This window comes from Perna viridis, chromosome 2 (genome assembly GCF_037379345.1).
Source record: "Perna viridis isolate PV_CMFRI_1.1 ecotype Kerala chromosome 2, ASM3737934v1, whole genome shotgun sequence".
Taxonomy (NCBI): Eukaryota; Metazoa; Mollusca; class Bivalvia; order Mytilida; family Mytilidae; genus Perna; species Perna viridis.
In genome coordinates, this window is record NC_142446.1 from 48,626,765 (window position 1) to 48,654,541 (window position 27,777).

The 27,777-nt window shown below is 32.7% G+C and overlaps 1 protein-coding gene across 1 annotated transcript; it reads right to left on the reverse strand.

The window, feature by feature from the left end:
* Nucleotides 1-16,559: 16,559 nt before the first annotated feature.
* Nucleotides 16,560-19,388, reverse strand: LOC148625503 (uncharacterized). Its single transcript, XM_088571201.1, has 3 exons — nt 19,255-19,388; nt 18,215-18,659; nt 16,560-16,850 (listed from the first exon to the last, which is right to left on the reverse strand). The coding sequence occupies exons 1-3, from the start codon at nt 19,277-19,279 to the stop codon at nt 16,673-16,675; spliced, it is 648 nt and encodes a 215-aa protein (XP_088427327.1). The 5' UTR covers nt 19,280-19,388; the 3' UTR covers nt 16,560-16,672.
* Nucleotides 19,389-27,777: the final 8,389 nt, after the last annotated feature.

The window sequence follows — 27,777 nt, forward strand, 5'->3', positions numbered from 1 at the left end:
GTTTTAGATGTAGGATTCTTAAGCAAATGGTAATCAGTTCTAATTAATGTATTTTTGAGTTAGTGACGAAGTCGACCAGAAGGTGAGAATTCAATATAATTGGTAATACGTGGTAGTCACGTGCTTTTGAACTAAATAATTCCTGTATATTACGAATTCGATCCTAACTGAAAAGCAATAACACAAGCTAAATTGTACTTTCATTTACAAAAATTGATAATAAATTTAGATGTCAATAAATTTTAGTGTTAAACAGAAAATAATAAAGAAATGTCTTTTTGATATATGGGAACGGAATTCTCGTCCCTGTAAATGCCAATAGCACATATTGTAGTATATTAAAGACGATATTATCATATTATAGAAATATATCAACTTCTACAATGACGGTTTTCTGCATGAATATGCTGGCACCGTATGACAAATGAAAGACTTGCATTATATTCGATCTGTTTGTGCGTTTGTTGTCCTTAAAAAAAAATTTCTTTCGATTAAAAAAGCAAACTGATATCAATATTTTGCAAACTAATACGTAGCTTAACTAAACTGTACCAAAACACCCTTTGCAATTGATAAAGGGTCTTATGTTCTAAACAACCGATAGGAAAGACATTCTTAGTTACCCGAACTTACACAGTGATTCTACGGTTTGAAACAACAAGCATCAGCATTTTTTACCTTCAGCGAGTAAATCATTAACAACATTTTAGATAATTATTACAGAGAAAACAGGAACTTTAGCCTCATATTTGCATGTAGTGTAAGCAGAATCCTGATATAGATGTACTAAAATGTCGAAATACACAGGCGACATTGCCACATATGTTTTTATATGTTTTAAAACATATGACAACATATATGTTTAGCACCAGTATGGTAAAAATACATATATGTTTTTATACATTAAAAAATTGTAATAGGAATAAACTGGCAGATTTGTATGACAAAATCAAGGGTAATCACAATATTATGCAATTGAAAGAGTAATCAAAGCACACTCTAGGTAACAGGTAACAGTCAAAAGGTATGGTCAAAAGAAGGCAATATACGCCGTATAACAAACGGAAATATCAAGGCTGTAATCAAAAGTTGAATACAACCGCAATTATCCTCTTTAGAGTGCTCTGAACCTCACGCTTTCATTTTGGTTAATTGTTTACGGAATATTGCAATATAAACAAGTAGCACAAAACTGAAATTGGGCAAAGCTTGTTAATTAAGTGGTCAAAACAGTACAGAAGATATGATAATATAATCCAACGTCTATAATCCTTTTGTCAGAAATCAATCAAGATTAACAATTTGCTAAGAAATCTATTAAAATATATTTAATCTATCCTTCGTGGTGTTATTGCTCGCCCCCTGCATGAATTCGTAACTCAGCACTATCGATAGACAACTATAGCTGTAATTCGCAATGCCCCATACCTTGAATGTTGTGCCAAAGACTTATAATGGTATATTCAGGTAATTTTGGGGTGAAATTTCAGATGATTTGTTTGTAAATCTCTGAATGCATGAAATTTTGACAAATGTTTATTTTGCATTTTAATGTAACTAACTACTTGTATATATGCATATCTTCTATTTTTCTGTTAGTTTCTGATTAAGTTTTCCGTCTTTCTTGATAATTTTCCTTTTCAAATTTTAACACGAGCTATGATTAAATGCCAAAATTAAACTGACCGGAAGCACCCAAAAAGGGAGAGACGGTGGACAGAAAATGAACAACATAACTATATCAGGTGCATTATTTTTACGTATGTCACAAACGTTGAAAGTTGGTATAGTGGCCTTTCGAATAAGCCCGTGCATCATGCTCAAGGGGCACCTACTGTGTGTAATATGTAACACAAAAACAAAAAAAGGTATATCAATGATATAACTCAAACCATGCACAGTGTTACCAAAAATAGCAAATTGCAATTATAACTACATACGTATGGTAATTTGTATCTGGTAATGCAGTTTTACTTGCTTTGTGTTAATACATATTCATATTTATGTGCTGACAAATATACATTGTGGGTATTACTAGTTTTGTTTTATTAACTTGATTGTTATAATATTTACACCAGGAGAGTCTATTATACGTTACTTTTCCCAATACCAATTATTTCAAAGCTAATAAAGTATGATTAACTAAATGTATTACTTTGCTTATGTCCGTTGTGACATTTGCTTTTGTTATTTTGTATGTATGATTTTAGTTACTTTATTCTTTGTTGTGTATGTCTGTTTTCCATGTCTGGTCTTTGTCCCTGGATTACATTCTTTTGATTACCGCTATAACCTTGGTTCCCTTGATTACTCTTTTAACGTTCCTTCGTGACTTTTCAATCCCTGCTATGTGTGATAAATGTGCTGTTATACGTAAATGCCATTGCTATTTGTTCATGATCAGAATGAAACAACCTAGACAACTGACCCCAGTGCCACAAAACTTAAGTCTGAGAAAATTCTTAATTGTTTGTGACATCATCAAGTAAAATACCTTTAGATACCTTATGCCTTTACATCGTCTTAAATATTTGAATCTAATGTTATGATAAGAGGTACAGCATATCGAAATATGTATAAGCATTGTTTTTGTATTTTAACTATAAAAATGGCATGATGGTTAACTATGGGAGCTTTGTAACAAATTGTTCAATTTTGATAGAATTGAATTAACGTATTCTGATTACAATAATTACTTTACTGTTACTCGTCTGATACTTTTGAAAGAGTAATCAAGGGATCCAAGGTTATAGCGGTAATCAAAAGAATGCAATCCAGGGACAAAGACCAGACATGGAAAACAGACATACACAACAAAAAATATAAAGTAACTAAAATCATACATGCAAAGCAACAAAAGTAAATGAGCAACTCGGACTCCACTAAAAACTGGGAGCATGGACCAGGTGCACCGGTAGGGTAAGCGTCCTCTGCTTTTCTAGAAACATCCGCCGAGTTGCTCATAAAAAGTCAATTCTGGGGTAGACAAACGAGGAAAGGAAAACTATGACCCGTTGAATAAATCAGTTTTCATGGTGCTGATGGATACACCATAACGATCCACGAGTTCATGATGACTACCATAAAACTTCTGTAGTGATGACTTCAATCTTGTAGCAACATAACCCTGTACCAGAAGCATATTTGTTAGAGTTCTAGCGCGATACAAAACGTCTGCGTAGTTTCGGCAAGCTCTGGCATAACGTATGAGTTGTGATATGAACACTCCATACGCAGGAGCCGAAGGGATGTTGCCACAGATGAAAAGAAAGTTGACAATTCTGAATGAAAAGTCATCACGTTTGTCGTAAAGTTTGGTCAATAGTTTTCCTTTACCATCGATTTCTAAGTGTAGGTCAAGATATGAGGCTGACTTCACAGTGTCTGTAGTATCCTTTATCTCAAGTTCTTTTGGGTAGATGCGAAGTATCAAATTCCCGAAATTAGGATTGTTTAAAGATGACACGTCATCTATATAGCGGAAACTGAGATTGAAGGATCTAGCTAAACAATATTCTTTCTTTCTGATCAGATCAGCTATAAAGTCAGCCTCATAAGAGTGAAAGAATAGGTCAGCTGGTAAAGGAGAACAATTTGTTCCCATTGGAATGCCGACCGTTTGTTGAAAAACACGTCCACCACACTGGACAAATATGTTGTCGATTGAAACTTCAAATACTTTCATGCCAGTGCCACTGGCAAAAAGTTTTCAATAATGCCCAATCATCAATGGAAGGCTATCATTATTCGAGGCAACACCGAGAGCCATATTAGAATCTTTTCAAAAGATTGTATTGTTAATTTTAGACATTGAAACTTTCATCAAATAACTGTGTATTTTCTTTTTGTTTGGTTTTTTTTCAAAGTAAAGACGGCTTATATATTTTTCAAGAACTACAAGAAAATACAAACTATATTCTTGTTGGCCCGCTCACTATTCTAATTGAAAGTAGGACAGATCAGCATCAAGCGTGATTAATTATAAGTAGAAAACTCTTTAGATCTATTTTCAACAATATTTAGCATGCTTCAAGATTGTTTTTCATTCATATTTTTCCTGTAATGTTTTCTGTAATGTCTTTGCTGTTATACATTACTTTTAATTTGATTGTAATTTAAGTGCATTTACTTAACAAGATTTCAAAAGCAGTATTTTTATGGAAGTTTGTAGAACTAAAAGAAGTGAGAATAATGAAAAATTATCTGTTTATTAATCGGATATTTCTAACTAGTACGATTCTACAAGAGAAAGAAATAATTTTTTGTCTGTAAATAGCACGGAAATGATTTTTTTTTATGTAAAAGCGATGTTAAAAATGAATTTATTTAAGGCACTTAGTCTAAAGGGTTCTCAAAGTAAAAAGCAACTAACCACTGATTGCTTTTAATCACTGAATATAAGAGCATTCAAACCTATGATTTTTCAACACTGTTCCCCATACTCATTTAAAATCCGGACTTAAAAACATTGTACATCGTTGTTTTTCCAAAAAGATGGTACACATAGATACAGATATATAGTTCGTGGTAGAGATTTCTCATACTTTGTAAGAAATAATTCCAAATCATCATCTAAATATGCAATGGAAGATGTTTACAAAATGCTGGAATTTTTAATCGACAACATATATGTCCAGTGTGGTGGACGTGTTTTTCAACAAACGGTCGACATTCCAATGGGAACAAATTGTGCTCCTTTACTTGCTGACCTATTCTTTCACTCTTATGAGGCTGACTTTATAGCTGATTTCATCCGAAAGAAAGAATATCGTTTGGCTAGATCCTTCAATCTCAGTTTCCGCTATAAAAATGACGTATTATCTTTAAACAATCATTATTTCGGGGATTTGCATCGCATCTACCCCAAAGAACTTGAGATAAAGATATCTTGACCTACACTTAGAAATCGATAGTAAAGGAAAACTATTGACCAAACTTTACGACAAACGTGATGACTTTTCATTCAGAATTGTCAACTTTACTTTCATCTGTGGCAACATCCTTCGGCTCCTGCGTATGGTGTTCATATCACAACTCATACGTTATGCCAGAGCTTGCCGAAACTTTTTGTATCGCGCTAGAACTCTAACAAATATGCTTCTGGTACAGGGTTATGTTGCTACAAGATTGAAGTCATCACTACAGAAGTTTTATGGTAGTCATCATGAACTCGTGGATCGTTATGGTGTATCCATCAGCACCATGAAAACTGATTTATTCAACGGGTCATAGTTTTCCTTTCCTCGTTTGTCTACCCCAGAATTGACTTTTTATGAGCAACTCGGCGGGTGTTTCTAGAAAAGCAGAGGACGCTTACCCTACCGGCGCACCTGGTCCATGCTCCCAGTTTTTAGTGGAGTCCGAGTAGCTCATTTGCTTTTGTTACTTTGTATGTATTGTTTTAGTTACTTAATGTTCTTTGTTTTGTATGTTTGTCTTTTTCCCTGGATTGCATTCTTTTGATTACCGCTATAAACTTGGTTCCCTTGATTACTCTAAACAGGTCAAACAAAAAAACCTGAGGTGTGACTGCACACTCACAAACCGTTAAGTGTTTTGTAAAAAGTGTAATTTTGTACAAACCAGGTTGTTTCGTATAACCTACTGAAGAATAAGAAACATTTCTCATAATTTAATTTCCCATTGAATGCGTATGTTGAAATGCACTTGAACATAATTGTAGTCTCGTGCCCGAAACACCATTTAATTTTTACCGTGGATTAGAAAATTAACAGGTGTATCGAAACTTTTCTAAGTACAAAAATACTAAACATTTACTTGGTGAATTAAAAACTAAACATATACTATGTGAAGTGAATTCGAATATGTACTTTTATATAACATAACTTGATATACTATATAGCAATGCAATGTTAAAACTGAACTTTATATAAACTAATTCTGAACTCATAATTCATATTTTATACGTTAACATCGTTGTTATATTTTTCATGTAATTCACTGATAATTGAAGCCAAACATTTCAATAAATAGTCACTCTATATTTGACTTTATGTCGCTGAATCTCTACTACATAAAGTACCATCGAAACTTTATGCTAAATTTAATATTATATTTTTGAATCAATACTTTGCTAACATAATTGTCACATATTCTTCGTGATACAGTAATCAATTTGATTTTAAACTACATGTTGGGGCATTGAAGCAATATATAAAATACTAAAATACACATGAATACTTTAACGATTGTGCGTAACTTGTTCCGCGCACGAGTTAAATCCTCAAGCGTCCTCGTTATGAGTGAAGATATTTTAGTTTTAAATTCTTTGATTGGCGGATTGATATCAAAGTTGTGACGTTTTGGCACAGAGTGAAAGTACCAAATTTATTTCATAGTGCGAATTATCGAAATTTGTTACACTTAAAAGTGCTATCTATATAATAAGTTAGTTTACTGAATTCGCAGAATGGTAATGAACCAACCGCTGAAATAACAAAAATAAAACAACACGTGCAAGCACCAAATGAAGATCGAAAAAACGAATGGTATATAGTAATGGAACAATTAATGTTAACACATAATTTTAAAAACGTACTATACGAAAAAAAAAAAGAGTAAAAATACATACTGTATCAACAAAGAACGTACAAGCACCAACTGAACATCGGAAAAACGAATGGTATATAGAAATGGAACAATGTTAACACAGAATTTTACAAACGTTCTATTCGAAAATAAATACATATCAACAAAGAACTTAAACCACTAATGAAATAAATAATACTGAAAGGAACACACGAACGATAAGTTCTGAAACTAATCGCTAGAAATCTATGTTAAAACAGTGAGTTTAACAGGTATACTTAAGTGTAAGTTTTGAACCAGGCGAAATGGTAAAAACAGGAAAATCACCGATCTGACAATGTAATTTCACTCAAGTATTATTTCTTTATTTGAAAAGGCCATTATTTGATCTTTGCATCAATGGATTTGTTCAGAATTCAGAAAGTAATAAAAACGAGTTTGTTGACAGAGTTAACTGTTCTTGAAATGTTCATTTTCATTTCATTGAAATTATAACTCAATTTATATTCTTATTATATAGTAATGGAACGTAATGGAACAATCAATGTTAACACATACTATTCGAAAAAAATACATATTGTTTCAACAAAGAACTTATACCACTAATGAAAAGAGGAAACTTTAAAGAACACATGAAAGATAAGTTCTTAAACCAGTTGCTAGACATCTATGTTAAAACAGTGAGTTGAACAGGTAAACTTAAGTGTCCAGTCCTACCACAACACTTGCTACTCCCATAGTGGTATTAATGTATTGTGGATTCTGAAAATTCGGAAGATCTTCTGGAGACGCTGCTTAATTCAAGATTAATATCAGAATATAATATCATTAATATCAATGATTTTTCAACACTGTATACTTCTATTCCCCGTACTCAGTTAAAATCCCGACTTATAAACATTATGAATCGTTGTTTCTCAAAAAAAAAGATTGTACACCTACATACAAATATATAATTCTTGGTAGAGATTCCTCATACTTTGTAAAAAAATATCTTTCAAATATACACAAGATGTTTTCAAAATGCTGGATTTTTTTTTATCGACAACATATTAATCGTTACGGTGTATCTATCTGCACCATGAAACTGATTTGTTCAACGTGTCATAGTTTTTCTTTCTTTTTTCGTCTACCCCGGAATTGAATTTTTATGAGCAACTCGGCGGGTGTTTCTAGAAAGGCAGAGGACGCTTATCCTACCGGTGCACCTGGTCCATGCTCCCAGTTTTTAGTGGAGTCCGAGTTACTCATTTGCTTTTATTACTTTGTATGTATTATTTTAGTTACTTTATGTTCTTTGTTGTGTTTGTTTGTTTTCCATGTCTGGTTTGTGTCCCTGGATTACATTCTTTTCATTTCCACTAGAATCTTGGCTGCCTTGATTACTCCTGTTAAACTTTGTTTTTTTAGGTTGTTTTTGATGGTGCAAATAGTCAAGTTAAACTTTCTACATGGTGTTTAAAACAATAAACAGAAATAATTATGTAGTATTCATATAACCTTTTTTCGGAAATAAAAATTACATAAAATGTACTGTAGAATTCAAAATTGACGGAGATAACTCTGTAAATGACACTTACATACAATAGAAACTATTGGATTTTCCATGTGGATTATCTTTTCAGAGCAAACTATTTTTGTATACCCATTTCAGAGGAAACTTTTACAATAACAAAAACGTATTCGTTAAAAATAATATAGAAAATCCAAGGAATGGAAAACGACAGAAAAAACAGACTTTTAATTACAGTTTGTTGCTGTAAATCGCAGAGAAAAAACTATTTGAATTTCGATTAGAAAAGTCACTATACATTCTGGAACCTGATTAAGGTGATTAGATTGTAAAATAAGATCATTAATAACTGTGGCATCTTAATGAAAAATATTTCAAATAAAGTGATATCGGTTTTTTATTAACTGCTTTTCTTCGAGGTCTTGGGAATTTATCAGAATTTCTTTTTGTTTTCTTTATTAGTGAAGTATGAGCGGGTATAAGAAGATGAGTGGACAGTTATAAACTATGGCATTAAAGGAGGCGTTTAATTAATTTCATATAGGTTTAAGAGATTTAAGCAACTTCTTTATGATGTAAACAAAAGACATACCCATATAAAGACGTAACAGTGAGTCAATAATTGAATCTGGTTATCACAAATGTATTTAATAGAACCAAAGAGATTGATAAATGTTTAAGTGAAAGAAAAGTGGAAAGGTTGAACCAGGCTGACTTTTTTTCAACATTCATGGGACTTTTATCTGAGTATATTAATGAATTAACTATTTTTATTGACATTTCACTGCAGCCATAGGGTTTTTTTTATAAAGACTTGAAATTCTTTAATGAGGTATAATGTAATATGAGGCAGATTTAACCTATAAAAGGTCGTATTGTAAAGTAAGAATGGCCGTATCGAAATCGACCCTAATTCTTGTAGAATTAGGAAAACTTATCTGTCGACCGAGTTGTTCCATGTGTTCAAATACGAACCTTAATTTCTCTACATTCAGATTGTTTTTGTCATTGGGAAATATTCGGTCTTTTTGCCTTGAGTAAATTCATAAATCCCTGAAAGTGTTCTGCCAGATATGACTTTCAATCATACTAGAACCAGGCTGTTAATGCTTCTATTGTCATATTAATCCGTGTTAATTACTGTTTTGTGAACTTTGTCCTCTATGATTATTTTTTAAAAAACTTGTCATTAGTGCGTTCTAGAATAGTAAAATTTATACATCTATACGTTATCCGATAAAAAATGAGCTTTAAAAATTATTCGGATTATTTTTAGCTCTTTGTGAATGCAACACTTGTCATTTAAGCGAGATTTCTTTAATTAGGTTTTACCGAGGTTTTCCGTTAATGTCACCCCTCAATCGCGGTCAAAAAACAAGAGCATTTCCATTTCATATTAATCTTGGCATTTCAATAAAAGAGTTAACAATGACAAAATGTTTCAGAGACACGGCTTTGATTGCAGTTTAAGTTGTATCACAGAACTTAACTTTTCATTTTGAAACATGAACAAACATTGTAGATAATCAATGACAACTTAATGTCAATGTAATTCGTATTGGGAATCTCTTACAGGATTCTGTAATTCAATTGTTTTGCAAGTAATATTAATCCAGAGGGAATGTTTTATAAAAGTCATGAAAGTTAAACATATCCTTCGATTTTGAAATACCATATATGAGAAGCCTGTACTAAGTCAGGAACATTGCGGTTGTTTCTAATTCCTTCTTTTGGCTGCTTAGTGTTCCTTTTTACTTTTGCAAAGAGGTTTTGTCTCTGTCATTTCTGTAATTTCGCTTTACCTAATTTAGAAGTATGGCAAAACAGTGTCTCACAATAACTTTAGAATTGTGCTATAGAAAAACATGCTTAATTCGTGAGTTAACTCATCAACATCCTGTTTACTAAATCCAATCGTTCACTTGTTTAAATGGGTAACTGCGAACGAATACAAATTTTGACCAAATTTCGTTCCATTTCCTGTTTCTTAAAGTTAATTATTCATTTTGATTGGGTTTACAATCTTAGGACTCTTGAATTGATAGTAACAAGTTACAAGTTTTGAAAGGATGGCCTTTTGTTACAGTGGAATTACGTAATAGTTAAACGTCGTCCTAAGCAGTTGTCGGACCAAATTATCTTCCTCATACTTCCTAATGATATTTATTTGGCCGTTTGTTTTTCTTCAATAGAGTTCAAAGTTGCACTTTCAGGAACATAGTGGTTATTGACATTTTGCAGGTTTATTCTTGGCTTTGCCAGTTCACGTTTTATTTGATAAATCCCTCCGATTTGTGATTATGAGTTCGGTAATTTTGTTATCACCTTTTTCTGTAGGTATTCGAAATTTAAAGACGCGCTTCCTGGTCACCTGACAGCAATTCTTTTTCCCGACTTTCCATATACTGATAACTTAGTGGCGTTCAAAAAAAATGTATCGAACATTGAAATTGCGTGCCATGTGTTATTTCCTGAATGAAATGTAGAAAATTATAAGTAAAAACAACATTTTTCCCCGACAAAGTCGGTATTGAGTTCGTTTTGACATTACGTGACACCCATAATGCTTAACCATGACAACCTAACAGATGTAGCTTACAAGCTCGCATTTCATTGGACAAATGTGATAGCAACCGGGAAATTTATAGCTCCATTGGGGACATTGGTGACATCCGGAATATTTTCTATTACTTTTATATATTGAACAATCTTTTATACATTGAATCATTAGAAATAGTCCACTTGCTAAACCAATGAAATAATTAAAATAAGAAACAGTACAGTGATATCAAATTTCGGTATTAACAAAGCGAGCATATGCATCGGCTAACTTTTTGAAGATACTACTTGTTTTTGTTACTACGAGAATTATCAATAGAATGTAAGGATTGCAATTACATCTTAAAACTTTTAAATTTGTGAATATTTTTTCTTGTTTTTGTTTTTGTGTTTTCTTGAAACTGATGGTTGATCTAGTAAGAATATCAACAAGAGTACAAAATACCAATCATTTAAATGTTCAGTGTTTCAAGGAGTAACTTCTCAACCACAGCATTAGATAATAACAGGAATGAAGCCTCAGTGATTTAATAAATTGGGGTTGTCATTACACTAGTTAACATTTGATTCACCAGCAGCGGCATTGACCCAGTGTTTTCTAAATACAAAAATAATAATCATACAGATGCTAATTTTGGTATGCTTTTTGCTTGTTTCAAGAAGTAACTGTTCATCAACACATTAAAACCAAAATCAAAAACCACTTGTTAACAAGTACTTCAAACCAAAAATATCAAAATAAAAAACTCGTACACCGATTAGTTCTATCAGAGTGCAGTATGTCAAGGGAACTTTTTATTGTTTAATACTAAGAATCAAGCCTTAGTGTTTAAGAATTTTTCAGTTTTGTGCTACGACAAATTTCGGTATAAAATTTATATCATCAGTAGTATCGACCTAGTGGTTCCTAAAAACAAAAATTCCAGTTATATAGATGTTGAAAATTTCAGTCTGTTGTAATCGTGTTTCAAGGAGATAACACTTTTTGAATGGATTGTTATGTGAAACTTCATGATGAATATTTATTTTTGTCTGATTCTATAATTTCTGCAATAATAAACAGAATAATACAATTTTTAACCATTCAAATAGTATAATTAGTATGCAAGAACGTATCTATTTTACAACGAAGTGTATGTGGCAGACTCCAAAAGGCCATTGTGGTTTGGTTATCGCACTGTTGTAAGCATATCTAACTGATACCACCTCTTCAACTTTCAAACTGCTGTAGTAACGCGTGATATGTAGTCATTGTAATAAATTGTCCTTCAGTTCTAGAAAAAAATATTGTTATTTGAAACGGAACCCACATCATTCATACCATACATGGTTTCAATTATCTGTAAATTGCATCATTAGATATACTTTATAACATTACATTTACACCTACTTTTCCTTGACATCTTCGTTTTAAGTATGGTTGTCATTGGAAACAAATGTATGATTACATGTGGTTACCGCGGTTTATAAATCAATTATTTCTGAATAATTATGTAGTTGGTTGTTCTGTTAATGCTAACGTTCCATATATCACCGTATTTAAGTCAAATAATTTAAAACAGGAAGTCAACTTCTGAAAATAACTTAATTTTAAAAATACCAAAATGTCTATTAACGATGTGTACCAAATGAGGCTTTTCTCACTCAAATAAAATCGAATTAACTTTCTTTTTAATTAAAAATATTTAGATGACAAAAGGATATATACTTACTTTTTCTTAATTTAGGACATTAGATAATAAAGTACATGTTGGAAGTGGGCTTTGAAAATGTACGTTGAGAAGTAGAAAATGTTATTTAACGTTTAATTCAGGAGATATTGGTGATGAGTTATTTAAATGCTCAATGTTTTACTCCCAGGTTTTAGTGGAGTCTGAGTTGTTCATTTGCCTTTGTTCCTTTGTATGTATTGTTTTTGGTTGTTATGTGTTCTTTGTTGTGTATATCCGTTTTCCATGTCTGGTCTTCGTCTCTGGATTGCATTCTTTTGATTTCCGATAGAGTCTTGGTTCCCTAGATTATTCTTTGACAGGGAAAAAAATATACTCTCCTCGAAAAATTATACTACAATACTATTGGCCAAATTCTATCAGTTACAAGGAATTGTGGAAAATAACAATACAAAAACCAATATATCAAAATCTTGAGATGGATAAACCACTCTTTATGAAAACCGCCAACAAATGTTACACGGAATGCCCGAACATGGAATCCCAAAGGAAAAGTGAAAAGAGGTAGTCCTTGCGTGGAATTCATAAAAAGTCGTAAGTGTGAAATTGATCGTAAATTATGACGTCACAATGCTATTTTCTGTTATGACGTCATTACTTACGATCAACTTTATCTTTTAATACGACTTTTTTGTGAATTCGACGCCTGATTTATTGCTGCTACTGTATGTACATATATAGGTTTTGACTTTTCGCAATAAGGACATTGTATAATCGTAATTACCTGATTTTACTAATAAAGAATTTACCAGATTTGTATAAATCGTTTACTATTAATAAGTTTACTTGTTTTGAAAAATATACAAACACAAGAACAGAAATTTTGCACATGCAATAATATAAATATATGGACAGGCAGTTATGAAGACAGACATGGTAATTCTCAGTGTTAACCCCATCTGTGTCTGATATGTCTGAATTGTTGAAATAATAAATTGCTTGATGTTAACCTCGATCTGATTTTATAAGATGAAACATCATGAAGTTGTCGTGCTAGGTATGCCCATCTCGTACCGGAAGTTGATGTCGAAGATAAACTAAAACCACCTACAACATATTTCATATCTATATGAAGCCACACACCAAATTTGCTACGATTTTTTACGAAATATCCTCTATCATTCCATATAGTGAAAGGCGGCAAAGATCCACGAAACAGAAAGTTGAAATCCGACAGTCCCCAAAATGGCTTACAATGTACGACTCATCTATTTAAAATTACACGCCAAACTTGAAATCAATCAATCCATTGGGAGTCGAGATTTTTTTGTGACGAAAATCAAACACATACAAAAACCATTTAAGAAACCCTTTTTTCAAAGTAAAATGTAAAACAACGCTGTCAAAGAAGTAAAACTGTGTTTTCTAAATTGCATAGTTACGACATCTTTGTTTGGTTCAAGCTTCATGTACATTCAGTTTATATTTTACCTTACATTGAAGAGGGGTGGCTAATTAAGGCCTTATAAAACTAGTTTAACTCCACTGCATATTTCATGCGCCTGTACACAGTCAGGAGATGTTGGTCATTAATGGATCTCTGAAAGTATTTACTATTTTGTATTTATGTAATAAGCTGGAGCATCTGTAACCTTTTACCATATCCTTTCCTATATGCAAGTTACCATAGCTGTGCATATGGACCATGCTCAAAACTTAAGAAGTCCGAGTTATCATTTTTTTAAACTTCTCTGTCCTTCTGATTGATATAGACATGCCATGGAAAAAAAACACAATCATCTGTAAAAGCTATTACAGGTTCTTTCCATCAAAAGAAGATTATTATACCACAACTAAAATGTATAAACAGTTCTTTAAGACTGCCTAATAATATCTAAACATTTTCTACAAATTTCATTGCAATACAAACATCAACATAACGCAATTTAAAGAGTTCAATACGCTGAAAGGCAACTTTTGCTTTCAATTCTGAATCACAACGGTGTCTACGCCTCCGTTGGTTTATATCTTTAATCATATCAAAATGTTAGTCAAATAATGACCTTGTTAAATTCAAGTCTTAAATTTAATTTTCACTTATTCATATGCTTACATACGGCGGGTGTTTCTAGAAAAGCAGATAACGCTTACTCTACCGGTGCATCTGATCCATGCTCGGAGCTTTTGGTCGAGTCCCTGTTGCTCCTTTAGTTTTTTTTCTTTGTACGCGTGATATTGTTTCAATCATGTTATTTGTTGTGGGTATCTACATTCCCTGTCTGGTCGTTATCCTTGGTTGCAATCTTTTCATTACCGTTCCAATCCTGGTTCCCTTGGTTTCCAATCTTATCAATTAGCAATGACATTTTCAATCTTCCTACGAGGAACAACCATTTAACTATTCGTAATTTGACGGAAACAATTGAGTTATTACACTTTATCTACTACCATTTTGTACGAACTGAATTTAAAGTATATGTTTTATATAGATTTTGAACGATAAAAAAACTGAAACTTTCAACAAATATCATGTCAAAAAATGACTTCAAACAAGGCAAGCATATCACCAACACAACTGCAACCGAATGAGGGTGACAACAAATTTACCGAACACTAATTCGATTCATAATAAAGTCAAGTCCAAAATAAAATAGATGTTATACCACCGGAACAGCTGGTACCACAACGGTCATGAATGCTCCTAAGGTTCTAGGAACAAGTATTAGTATGCAATAGGAAGTGATGAAAATATTTTAGTTCAGACAATTAACCAACACGGAAAAAAAAACGTTTGTAAACTTAAAACATCAAGATAGAGAAAATTCATCCTCCCAAATCAGGGTTTTGAGTCCACATTCGCTCCCTAACAGTATAGGGAATCTAAAAGGGATATATGGACCATCCAATATGACTTATAATAATGGGTTGAGTCTCAGGTTTCAAGAGGACCGTATGAAAACTGTATTGGTATTACAACGTCAACACCAAAAATGTAAAAGAAAAAAATTATCATGCGCATATTTGATATTACAAATATAACACATAAGATGTTTGAATCACTTATTGAAATATTATGGAAAACAAAAATGCTAAAGAAAACATAATTTACGGTGTGCATATTTAAAATTTAAATATCTATACGGGTAGAAGTCCAAATCATTATATATTAGTTTCAAAGAAAAAAAAATCTTGTTGAAGAAATAATCATTATGTTCCTTGTGTATCCACACTCCTCAAATAGCAAGTGAATCAGGTCTATAATTATACTCTCTCTCTCTCTCTCTCTCTCTCTCTCTCTCTCTCTCTCTGTGTGTGTGTGTGTATGTGTGTGTGTGTGTGTGTTATTTACAACTTTAACAAGATTTTGTTGTAATATATCGTTTCATTTAATCAATATCATCATTTAGATTGAACTCCATGACGTGTTTTTCTACACTTTTAAAACCCAATAATCAGACTAAAACTTAATTCAAAAGCGCTAAAACATCATGGACGTTACTTCTCGGTGCTGGATTTGGCTTCTCATTTCGATAGTTTGGTATGGAGTATTTCTTGTATAGGGTTATTGTTTGGGGATTGAACTCCATAAGTATTTGGTTCTAATGCTGCTAATGAGAGGTTTCTTTACTCATTGGAACACGTGATCCACAAACCGAATCTTGCAATATTTCTGATCGATAGTTTTGCATTTTCATAGAAAAATTAGCAGCTTTTAGAAGTAACCTTACTTGTGGTCAATGAATTCTTCTGCTTTTATCTTATATACATTGAACAATATAAATACAAAGTACTGACATTACAGGAAAACCTTAACTTATTTTTCTATCTACATTAAGCATTTTATTTTCTATGGTAAAATTTAAAATTTCTGTCGGCCTAACGAATATATGTTCAGAAACACTGAGGCTTTATTCCTGATATTGCACATGGAACAGTAATTTCATTGGTACTTTCGTTTGTTTTTGTTTCGTTTTTGTTTTTGTTTTGTTTTGTTTTTGTTTTTGTTGACACATTTACTTTGTTAGTTGCATTTAGAAGGAAATAATGATGTCCTGTAACTTTGTTATATATTCGACATGGAATACAGAATAAGAAAGTTAACTCAAAATACCAGTATGATGTGTTACATACCTACCGTAGGTAAAGTAAGATAAATAGACTGTTTGAATCAAATATACAATGTTATTATGGATTAAAAAGAAGCAAACTTCTAAAATAAAACTATGAAGATTAGGATTTTTTTAATAATTATGAAAAAAAAAGTACCAAACAAAACGACCGTTTTATATATATGATTGTCACAAGAGGGTATATAACAACTTTCATAAAACAAATTCTTTAAGATGTTTCCTTTTCAAACTTGACACTAGTTACAATAAATCTATCGGCGTCGTCGCCTACGTCGACGTCGATGATAGCTCCTTCCTCCTGCCCCTACTCGTACATTGCTCCTTTGCTGACGTTCAAACCTCCCTACCTGTGTTTTACACTTTGGACATTTATGGATGACATCTTTTGATCCATTCCACAAAAATGGAAGGAAGCAACACAATATGCCCCTGGAAAAAAAGAGAAAGGTATAGTCAATTTGTTCACCTGTATGAATAATAAATCGAGTTACATATACCATTTTTAAGCAGGGCAATATAGCTTCCAGACTTGGGTTATAATTTTTAAACACTACTAAAATAATCGAATTTGTTGGTCGTTAATTGTAAATATTAATACGCTATGATGAAATGTCTGTTCTTTTAATGTATTCGAATGACCGCAGTGTATTCTTCTAGAAGTACTGAATAAGGGCAATTTAATTTGATGCCATGCTTCAATTATTAGTGGGGTTTTTGTCATAAATCTGTGCATTTCTTTTCCGTTGATGGAAATTTACCACTTGCACCTATTCTTGTGTTATACTAATTTGTTTTGAGTTAATTAAGTAGCACTCCACATAAGAGTAATGCAAAATGTGATTCATGGTTGGAAAGCCTACATATTTTTATTTTTTATATTTTGTTTAAAATGTCATAGTAAACAGAATGTAACATGCGGCTTTTTATACGGCCCATGTTCATAGGAGATAAAAATTATATAGAATGCACTGTAGCTTTCAAAATTAAGGGAGATAACGCTGTAAATGACACTCAAATACAATAGAATCTATTGGTTTTTCTATGTTGATTATCTCCTAAGAGCAGGCAGATATGAATGAATAATTACACATTTCACAATATAGACCCATAAGACAACTTAATTACAAAAATAAAAATATGTAGCCTTGTTTTGGGTTTATCACATTTTTTAGATTTTGCATGATTCTTACAAAGACTGCTACTTAAGAATTGGCACTTCGCGCAATAAATAATATGCACATAGAAATTTTTTTTATTTTTCAATTTTTTATTATTGCCAATTCTTATGAATTAATTTTAAAACATATCTTTTATCTTTAAACATGAGAAAAGTAGCTCTGAATTTAACTGAATAGGAGCGTGTCAATATTTTTTTATCCATTGAGAAATAACAAAATTATTTTAACCAATCAGATTACAGTATTTATCTCAAATTAATTTATTATATAATCAACATTGTTTTGATTCTATAACTGAAAAAAATAGGCTGAAACTGTTCTCTCACTTCTTATGACATAGCTGATTTAGCGATACAATGTGATTGCTGTCACGTGATGTTACAGGATTTGCCTTGTAGTATTCACTATGTTACACCGTCTACTTCATGCAATATGCAGTTCATTATAGCTTCATCGCTGATTGTCAGTAAGTATACTGTTTATTTTTTTATTATTACATCCAAACTGTGAATAATATCAAGCCCAAGGACAGACATAAAATAACTCCTTACACAAATGCATTCACAAAGATACCCATATTAAAAAGGACAGAAAAAAATAGATCCAAATTCTTACCCCATACTTCCAATCAAAAGACACCATAGCCACGTACATGACCCGACAACATATTCTATCTCTGTAGTAATATCTTCTTGACAATTTGTGCATTTCATATTGACAGGATTTGCATTCTGGGATGGGTTTGTAGGGTCTATCGGTACAGGTACTACTCCCTGCATCAACATTGGTTGACCATACTGATTTTGCATTACTATCGGTTGAGCCATAATTGGTTGCCCGGTTTGAATCATCATTGGTTGACCAGGCTGAAACATCGGTTGACCAGGTTGAACCATCGGTTGGCCAGGCTGAACCATCGGTTGACCAGGTTGAACTATCGGTTGGCCAGGTTGTACCATCGGTTGGCCAGGCTGAACCATCGGTTGACCAGGTTGTGTCGCAATGGTAAGTGGTTGTCCCGTTCGTTGATGGTCAGCAGCTGACTCATTTTGCTTAGTGTCTGAATAGTAGAATTTGCAAGAGTTTGTGTGAACAGTGTGTATAGATTAGATTCATGCTCTATATTGGCTTGTCTTCAACATCTTTTCGTTAGTCCTGTCCTTAGCTTATGTTAAATATTTGTATTTTCTATATGATTCAGGTTTAACTGGACTACACAAATAGTTATAGGGCGTGCAAAGCAAAACCAATACTTGCAGTAATAAACATTACTTAAAATAAATGTACATCGAAAAGAAACTTGTATCAATACAAACATAAAAACGCTGTTAAACCTATCAAAGTTTATAGTAATACATTGGTCAAAACATTGAACCGAAAAACGATTTACTTGCAGTATTATACAGATTTTTTGCAATCCAGGGTACTTAAAGAAACACTTAATTAATTAATGGCACAGAGTCCTGAGACGTGCATGCAAGGAAAAGATCGTAATTTATGCACAGAATATAATATGATGTGGAGATTGTGTGCACAGGGTATTAGAGTTTATTATAACTTAAATTGAAGTGCGCAATTTTTTTTTCTTTGCATGTCCTTATTCTAACGTCAAGGAAAAGCTAATCATGAAAATAAATATATGAAAAAAATCCTACCTTTGTCAGCACTAACACCTGACATTCTGTATTTCGACAATTGTAAATATCAACCGTGATAATAATGCCTTTTTCAATGCATGGCTCGTGATGATTTGCCATAGTTACGCCACAACACATTTGTAACAGTAAAATGTAAACTGTCTTATAGTCATATTTCCTGTAAATAAAATATAGACCCAAGGGGTCATTTCATGATGCGAATATAACAGAAAAATTTCTAAATGATTAAATTTTAATTTGCTTTCAATTCATGGATGGCGCTTTCGGCACATCTGAACCAAAGAAACACTTTAAAGATCAATTTTTCCATTGAATTGTTGATCTCAGATGAAGATTATTGGTAACTTTAAAATTATCATACATGCCGATTTTTCCATACTAAGGTTGATTTGAGGGTAAATAATTCACGGATTTATATATCTAGAGCAAAAATCGAAAGTTAAAAAAAATGAATAAACTTAGCATATTTGATGAATTAAAATAATACATTGACAACTAATACTCTGATAGGTTATAGAAATCGGGGCTAGCTTGCATGCTAATTACGTTAAGACAGAGGAAGCAGCCGCCTCCAAAAACTTCAGGAAAAAGTGACAAAACCAAAATATTTAATACTGTGCTGAATGAATAAAAGAAAACCGCTTAATTTTCTCATTTGAAAAAACATGTCAAATAAATCCGTTCCAAAAGTGGTGTACATTTTTTCAAGTACATTTATACACATACAGGGATGAAAATATCGAGAATCTTGGCTGTATTAGAATGACACTTGATCGAATTTTAGTACTAGTGAAACTATTGAGAATCTTGGCTGTACTCGAATAATGCTAAATCGAATTTACAGTAGCAACAGGCTTTCAACTAACTTTAATTAAACATTTTTTACATTGCATCTACCCCAAAGAACTTGAGATCAAGGATACTACAGACAATGTGAAGTCAGCCTCATATCTTGACCTACACATAGAAATCGATGGTAAAGGAAAACTATTGACCAAACTTTACGACAAACGTGATGACTTTTCATTCAGAATTGTCAACTTTCCTTTCATCTGTGGCAACATCCCTTCAGCACCTGCGTATGGAGTGTTCATATCACAACTTGCCGAGCTTGCCGAAACTACGCAGACTTTTCGTATCGCGCTAGAACTCTGGCAAATAAGTTCTGAAACAGGGTTATATTGCTACAAGATTGAAGTCATCACTACAGAAGTTTTATGGTCGTCATCATGAACTCGTGGATCGTTATAGTGTATCCATCTGCACCATGAAAACTGATTTATTCAACGGGACATAGTTTTCCTTTCCCCGTTTGTTTACCCCGGACTTGACTTTTTATGAGCAACTCGGCGGGTGTTTCTAGAAAAGCAGAGGACGCTTACCTTACCGGTGCATGTGGTCCATGTTCCCAGTTTTTAGTGGAGTCCGAGTTGCTCATTTGCTTTTGTTACTTTGTATGTATGATTTTAGTTACTTTATGTTCTTCGTTGTGTATGTCTGTTTTTCATGTCTGGTCTTTGTCCCTGGATTGCATTCTTTTGATTATCGCTATAACATTGGTTCCTTTGATTACTCTTCCCCAAAACCGTTTAGCTTTTGTTCACTGTACCTGCATTATTTATATAATCAAAGGATTGCTGTAATGAATGTAAACATAATTCCAGGTGGCTCAAAACAAACTAACACTTTGATCAAAAGCACAAAGTACACCGGAAAATATATGCATCGATATCGAATCTATTAAGCTTTTTTTTTGTTTATTTTGGAGTGATTATAAGTATGTATTAAAGTATTGAAGTATTTTATTTCACTAAAGGCCTCACTTGAGGCTTGATAGTACAACAATATAACAAATACGAAATAATGCATGAACAATCATATTTACAAATACATGAATAAATGGGAAGGTAAATATCATTTGAAAACTGACATTACTGTTCATTAATTCAGAGAAACGTATAGTATTCGTTACTTTACACATATCTGCTGGTAAAAATTTCAGCCGCTCAGTATTAAAGAAAGCACAATCAAACATGTAATGAAATTCATCTCCTAGCACATTTTTGTCACATAAATCACATAATCTTTCTGATCTATCAATAATATACAATTCCACCACATTCAATATGTAACCTATGACAAATGCACTTAAATTTACACATATTGATTCTTAAGTCAAAAGAAAATATTGTCTCCAAGTTCATCAGTGAAGTCGTTAATAATAAGGCACGAACTGTCTGAAATTGTATTTAGATTGTTCTTCCTATAAAACATTTTTGGTTTAAATTTTAAAATATCTTTGCTGACATTACCTTTTTTATTGAAAGTGTTCGAATATTGATATTTAGGTAGTTTTGAAAAGAAAGTGCATCGTAAGCCTCTGAAGGCTGGCTGACTTTTTAAGTAATGCATCATTTCAAAATATGTTCAGGTTGCATTATAATAATAAACACACACACATACAGTTAAATAATTTCCAAAACCAAACTCGGTCTTAATTAAATCTCTGAGCCTTCCACTCATTTACAAACAAATTGTGGTAAAACTGTTTTACATGTTTTGACAAATGACGGTTTGCATCTATATATTGATCATTCCAGGCATTAATAAAACCACATTCAGTTAATATATCTTTTACACAATTCAAAAATTTGGAGTGATATATATCACCAGAATCAAGTTTACACAGTATATCATATGTACAATGTACGAATTGTTTTCTCTTTTTTTTTGCCTCAAACAATACAAGAATTCAACCCCGAGACAATCGTGTATTAGAATTATTCCTCTTTGGATACGTTTCTGACTTGTCGCACAAGATGCAGTACAGATTAAAACAATTTGAAAAGGAGTGATACCAATTCAGCGAGGTTACTGAGTGATTTAAGAAGATTTTTAGGTAGTAATACCAATGTGTCCAACTCTAATATGAAAGAATACCAAGATATTGACCTTCAAGTAAGAATAACACTGTCAATTATGATGATGCTGTCATAGTTGACAAAGTAACTGACACGTGTTCAAACTTAAAAGAAAGTGTCAGACAGATAACACAAGCTTTTGATTGTTCTGTGCTTATGAAGTAGGACACATTGGTACAATGTAGAGCAGATTTTTAAATAAAGAGCTGTTTAAATAACTCATTGGCCTACGTAGATTTTACATTAAAACTGGCATCACCAAGTAAAACATACGGAGGTTTCCAGTATAAAACTTTTACCGAACTTTATGATAGCTTGGTCTGGTCAGTAGTTATGTATGGTGCAGCGATCTGGGGCACCAGAGATTTTTCGTGTATGAATGCTGTCCAGCACAGAGCTATTAGATATTTTATGGGTCTAGGTACCTTTGCTCTTAATGATGCTATTATTGGGGGTATGGGGTGGAGACCTCCGAGTGTTAAATAATGGAGCTGTGTTTTTAGACACTGGGCTAAGAGTTAATTTTATGCCCATGGATAGAATTAATCATAGAGTTTTCATATGGTGCCATAAAAATGCTATCAGTAATAAGAAAAATTGGTGTTTTAGAACTATGGCAAAATTCAGAGAATGCGACTTAGATCTACATACAGATTTACATAATATATTTTATAAGAATTTAATTCCTGAACTAGAGGAGATGTTGTGTCATAAGTATGAAATTGAATGGCAACGGAGAATTCAATGATGTTGGTAAAAAATTAAGAACTTATAAACTTTTTAAAACTACTTTTGAAACAGAATTATATTTTAAGTAAAACTATTACTCACAGATATATTAGTTTCTTATCTCTTATTTCCGTCTCTCCTTGAGGAGAATCTGGCCGTTAACAAGTCCTCTCCATCTGCCTCTTTCGTTCGCTACCCTGGTTGTTCGGTCCATGACTGAAATCCTAGGTCTTGTCTTTCTTTTTCGATGGTTCTTCTCCAAGTTTCCTTTGGTCTGCCTCTCTTTCTTTTACCATCTGGTGTCCATGAGATGACTATCTTTGCGTGCCTGTGTTATTCATCCGTAGTACATGTCCCAGCCATTTCCATCTTCTTCGCTTGATGGTGACACTTATCTTTTCTATGTCAGCTTTTCTTCTCACCTCATCGTTTGTTACCTTCTGTGGCCAGTAGATCTTTAAGATTCCCCATAGGCTTTCATGGAGAAAGTTTTCGTCGTTTTTTAAAAATTTTTTTTTTGGTAATTTTCCACGTTTCGCTTCCGTAGAGAAGGACAGATAAGATGTTTGAATTGAAAAGACGGAATTTAGTTCTTTTTGAGATTTGACTGTTGTTCAAAATGGGAGATAATCTGTTGTAGGTTGACCTTGCTAGGCCAATTCTTCGTCTAATATCTTCATTCGCGCCTCCTGAGTTGGTTAAAATGGCTCCTAGGTATGTGAAAGTATTGACATCTTCTATCACCGTTTCGTTGGTGCTAGTGATAGGCTGGTTTGTACTGGCATTTTGTTTTTCCTGCATTGATCTTTAGGCTGGTGGAGTGGGCAAATTTGCTTACATTATCAAATTTTCTCTGTAGTTGTTCTTTTGTACTTAATAGTAGACCGATGTCATCTGCATAATCGAAGTCGTCAAATTTGGTGGTAAAATTCCATCGGATTCCGGTGTTCTGGTGTTGATTTCCTCATTACCCAATCTATAACTAAAAGGAACAGGAAACCGGACATGTTACAGCCTTGTTTGACTCCAGATTTTATTTTAAACCATTCAGGGGTGTTGCTGGGTGTTACTACAGCACATTCATTGTTATTGTACATGCATTTCACTAGTTATATCAGTTTGTCTGGAATGCCATAGTGTCTCATAATTTTCCAGAATGTGTCTTGATGTATAGATATAGAAGTACGTTTGAAAAATTCCGGGTGGCGTAGCCCCCTTACGTATTGAAACAGGTCATTATGGAAATAAAGAGGTCAATGAACGAGTATGTTTTATATGTAATGATCAGATTGAGGATGAGAAACATGTGTTATTATCTTGTCCTCTATATGTAGATTTGTGAGAACAATTATTATATGAAGTCAAAGGTGTAAATAGAGAGTTTGATATTTTATCTGATGATGATAAATTTGTTTTTATGTTCTAAAGTGTTGAATGCTTTGACATAGTTGCCAAAACCTGCTTTAATATTTTAAACAGAAGAAATATTTTCTGTATTCGTGATAACATTTTATCGTTTAAGCTTAGTTACTTTTTACATGTGTGTTTATAATATGTCTTATTCAACTAATCTATGTTTTATTGTCTCTCATAATTCTTTATAGAACGGCACATGTACTTTTAATATATGATAATCTTTATTTATTGTATATACTGTGTTTTATTATAATATTGACATGTCTTATGTTGTACAAGTGGTGAGACTTTAATAAATTACTGAATCTCTTTTTCAAATTACTATAATTATAAATGATACCATGATACTTGTGTGCATATTTTAACCATGTGAAACAGGCGTAATTCTCTCCTTTAAAGAAACTGTAAGATATTTGTCAATTTTTTCTAAGATATATAACGCTGTACAAGTGGGTAATATTACTTAAAATGTATTTTATGCAATTTTGCCCTCTTTTATGGCGTTAAAAGATTACTTATCCCGCACCCGAGCTTGGATACTTCTTTATCAGAAAATTTGCATGCGGAAACATTGTAGTTTTGGGCAAATTGAATTATAAGTGTCAAACCTAGTGAGGTTCTCTTATAAGTCGTACACATTTTATTTTCTTCACTTGGCTGTGTGGATATAAAATGTGTACAAGTTGAACTTCATCTGTTTTAAGATTTATAAAATTGTAACTTATTTCGATTAAAGAAAAGTAGATTTTTTATAAAGATTTTGAGATAAAGCTTCCTTGTTTGAATTTAGGCCTTTGAAATATATAAGATAATCAACCCGAAAGTGTTGCTTCAAAGTTCTGTCTATCTGTCTATTTTTATTTGTTTATAAAGAGAAAAGCTATATATATATATGTATATATAGGTCTGAAAAATTCCCAACGATGCTAGAACTGTCAAATTTGCGATGCAAATTTTTGGTCGTTCCCTCCGCGGGACTCGAACTCGTACTGCTGTGGCATCTGTGGCAACACCGCCTGCACAAAGTCCAGCGCCCTAGACCACTCGGCCAGCTAGGCTATATAGCCGAGTGGTCTAGGGCGCTGGACTTTGTGCAGGCGGTGTTGCCACAGATGTCACAGCAGTACGAGTTCGAGTCCCGCGGAGGGAACGACCAAAAATTTGCATCGCAAATTTGACAGTTCTAACATCGTTGGGAATTTTTCAGAACTTTCTATACGTTTATATATCTTCCCTGTATCAATTTAATCCGATGGAGCAGTGTAGAAAATAGAGTCGTCACATTCTGAGACGTTATATATATATATATATATATATAATCAATCGTCTAAATAATAGTCAACAATCACTCTTACGAGGTGATGGATCGTTAAAAACGATGCAAAACATAATAAATAAAATAAACGTCTAAATATGTTTAACATCACCAGAAGATGGTAAAATTTAAATTGAATATTTCGGATAACAGATATCCTTCCTTACGCCCCTGACATTTTGCTTCAGAATGTATTATATATACTTACTCAATACGTTTTTTTAAGGTGAACTTTTAAGGGCGTCGTTCTTTTTTTTTAAGCAATAGTACTGACTCATTAAGTATAAAGTTTCTATTTATTAAATATTTTATTATTATATTGAATTATAATTGATTGACAGCTTATTTATTGTCATGATTATATTTATCATTAAAGATATGAAAGGCAGAATTCAAACTTTTGAGAATCTATAAAATTGATAAATGGAATGTCTTATTCAGCGGGATTCGAATCGATTCGCGAATTGAATCCCATGTAAAAGTAAACAAAATTAAGGTTTTGTTAGTATAATATTTATATTTGATATTTGCTTTTCTAATTGAAATGAAATCTGAAGTTAATCTGTCCAAACATATGAAAACACTCCCGAAAGACAGTTGCTCATTTTGTTTAGCTTGCCCATTTTCTATTCTTTCTTTTTTCTGGTCTCATATTTCATATTGTTATTAGCAATGATGCATAAACCTCTGGTGCAATTACTTTACCAAATGACACATACACTACCTGTATACCCAAACACTTTGCTTTATTAAAAATCTTACTGAGCCTAGCCTTTAAAAAGTCAATACAAAGAGGACAACCTAAGATTTAAGGCATCATGGACGTTTTTAAGTCGCTAATATTGTTAGCGACTTCGTGCACTCGTAATTTCAGTACTTTATATTCGCATATGATTTACATAATTACATAATTATAATCCACATAATGCTGCAGATCGGTGCCGTGTTTACCGCCATAACGTCATAGTTCTAGCTTCATACGAGATAAAATGTACTCCTTAAATAACATACAGGTGTGTTTTACGTGTGTTTCTTGCCTGTATGAGAACGGGAAGTTAACATGAAATGATCAGTTAGCATTGAACATTATCCAGTTTCTGATTCAGGCACATGTACTCGTTACAAGACTATATAGGTCAAAATACATTAGCACGGCCCCGATATCTATGAATATTCATTGCCAGTTGTTTAATTTGGTTCCTTATCTGATTCCCTGGTCAATATCATATAAGTGACCAAAAGATCTGTACAACGTACCTCTTTTAAAAAATTATCATGCACACGTCTATGTGTGTTTTTTGCTTGTATGAGAACGGGAAGTCTACATTAAAAGATGAAATGATCGGTTAACATTGAATTTATATAATATTACCAAGTTTCCGATGCAAACACAGGGCTCGGTACAATTGACTATTTATATATATATTATCAGGACCCCGATACCTATATATGACCATTGCCAGTTGTTTAATCTGGTTCCGGGTAATTGAAAACACCCGAGTCATCACGGTTAACAGAAGAGTACGCAATCATATCAAGGGAACCAAGATTTTAGAGGAAGTCACCCGATTTTAGAGTATATCGCATTCGATCGTGCCGTTTCTGATGTTGAAAGTAAACAAAAATCAGTGACAAAGAATATTTGACGATTAGCGACTTTGAAGACTTCAAATAGTATTTCCATCTATATGGCAAATCGTTGTGGAATTTATTCCCAATAATAAATAGATTAATTAGTGACATGTTGATAAATCATTTATTGATATCAATAAATTGAACGAATTATTAACATGTTAATAAATATTAATTAACGTGTTTTAAACCTTATTCCGGATTATGCCGAGCAATATTCAACTCATCTAGAATTTCTACTTCTATAATGGTACCCCACGATAGTGTAAATTAAGTACTTATAACAGGGAGTGTATTACTTATGTAAACATTTTAAATCGACATGGACTATATTTATAATTTTCAAAATCCACAATTCTTATATGGTTGAAATATTTCTACTCGTAAGAGAATCGAATCATTACCCTTGCTGAATTGAAGTGTTAGCGAAATATGTCATTAAAACATATCCATAACTAAAGCACCTATCGTATAGTCGGTGCTGTAGAAAAATACGAAACTGTCTGC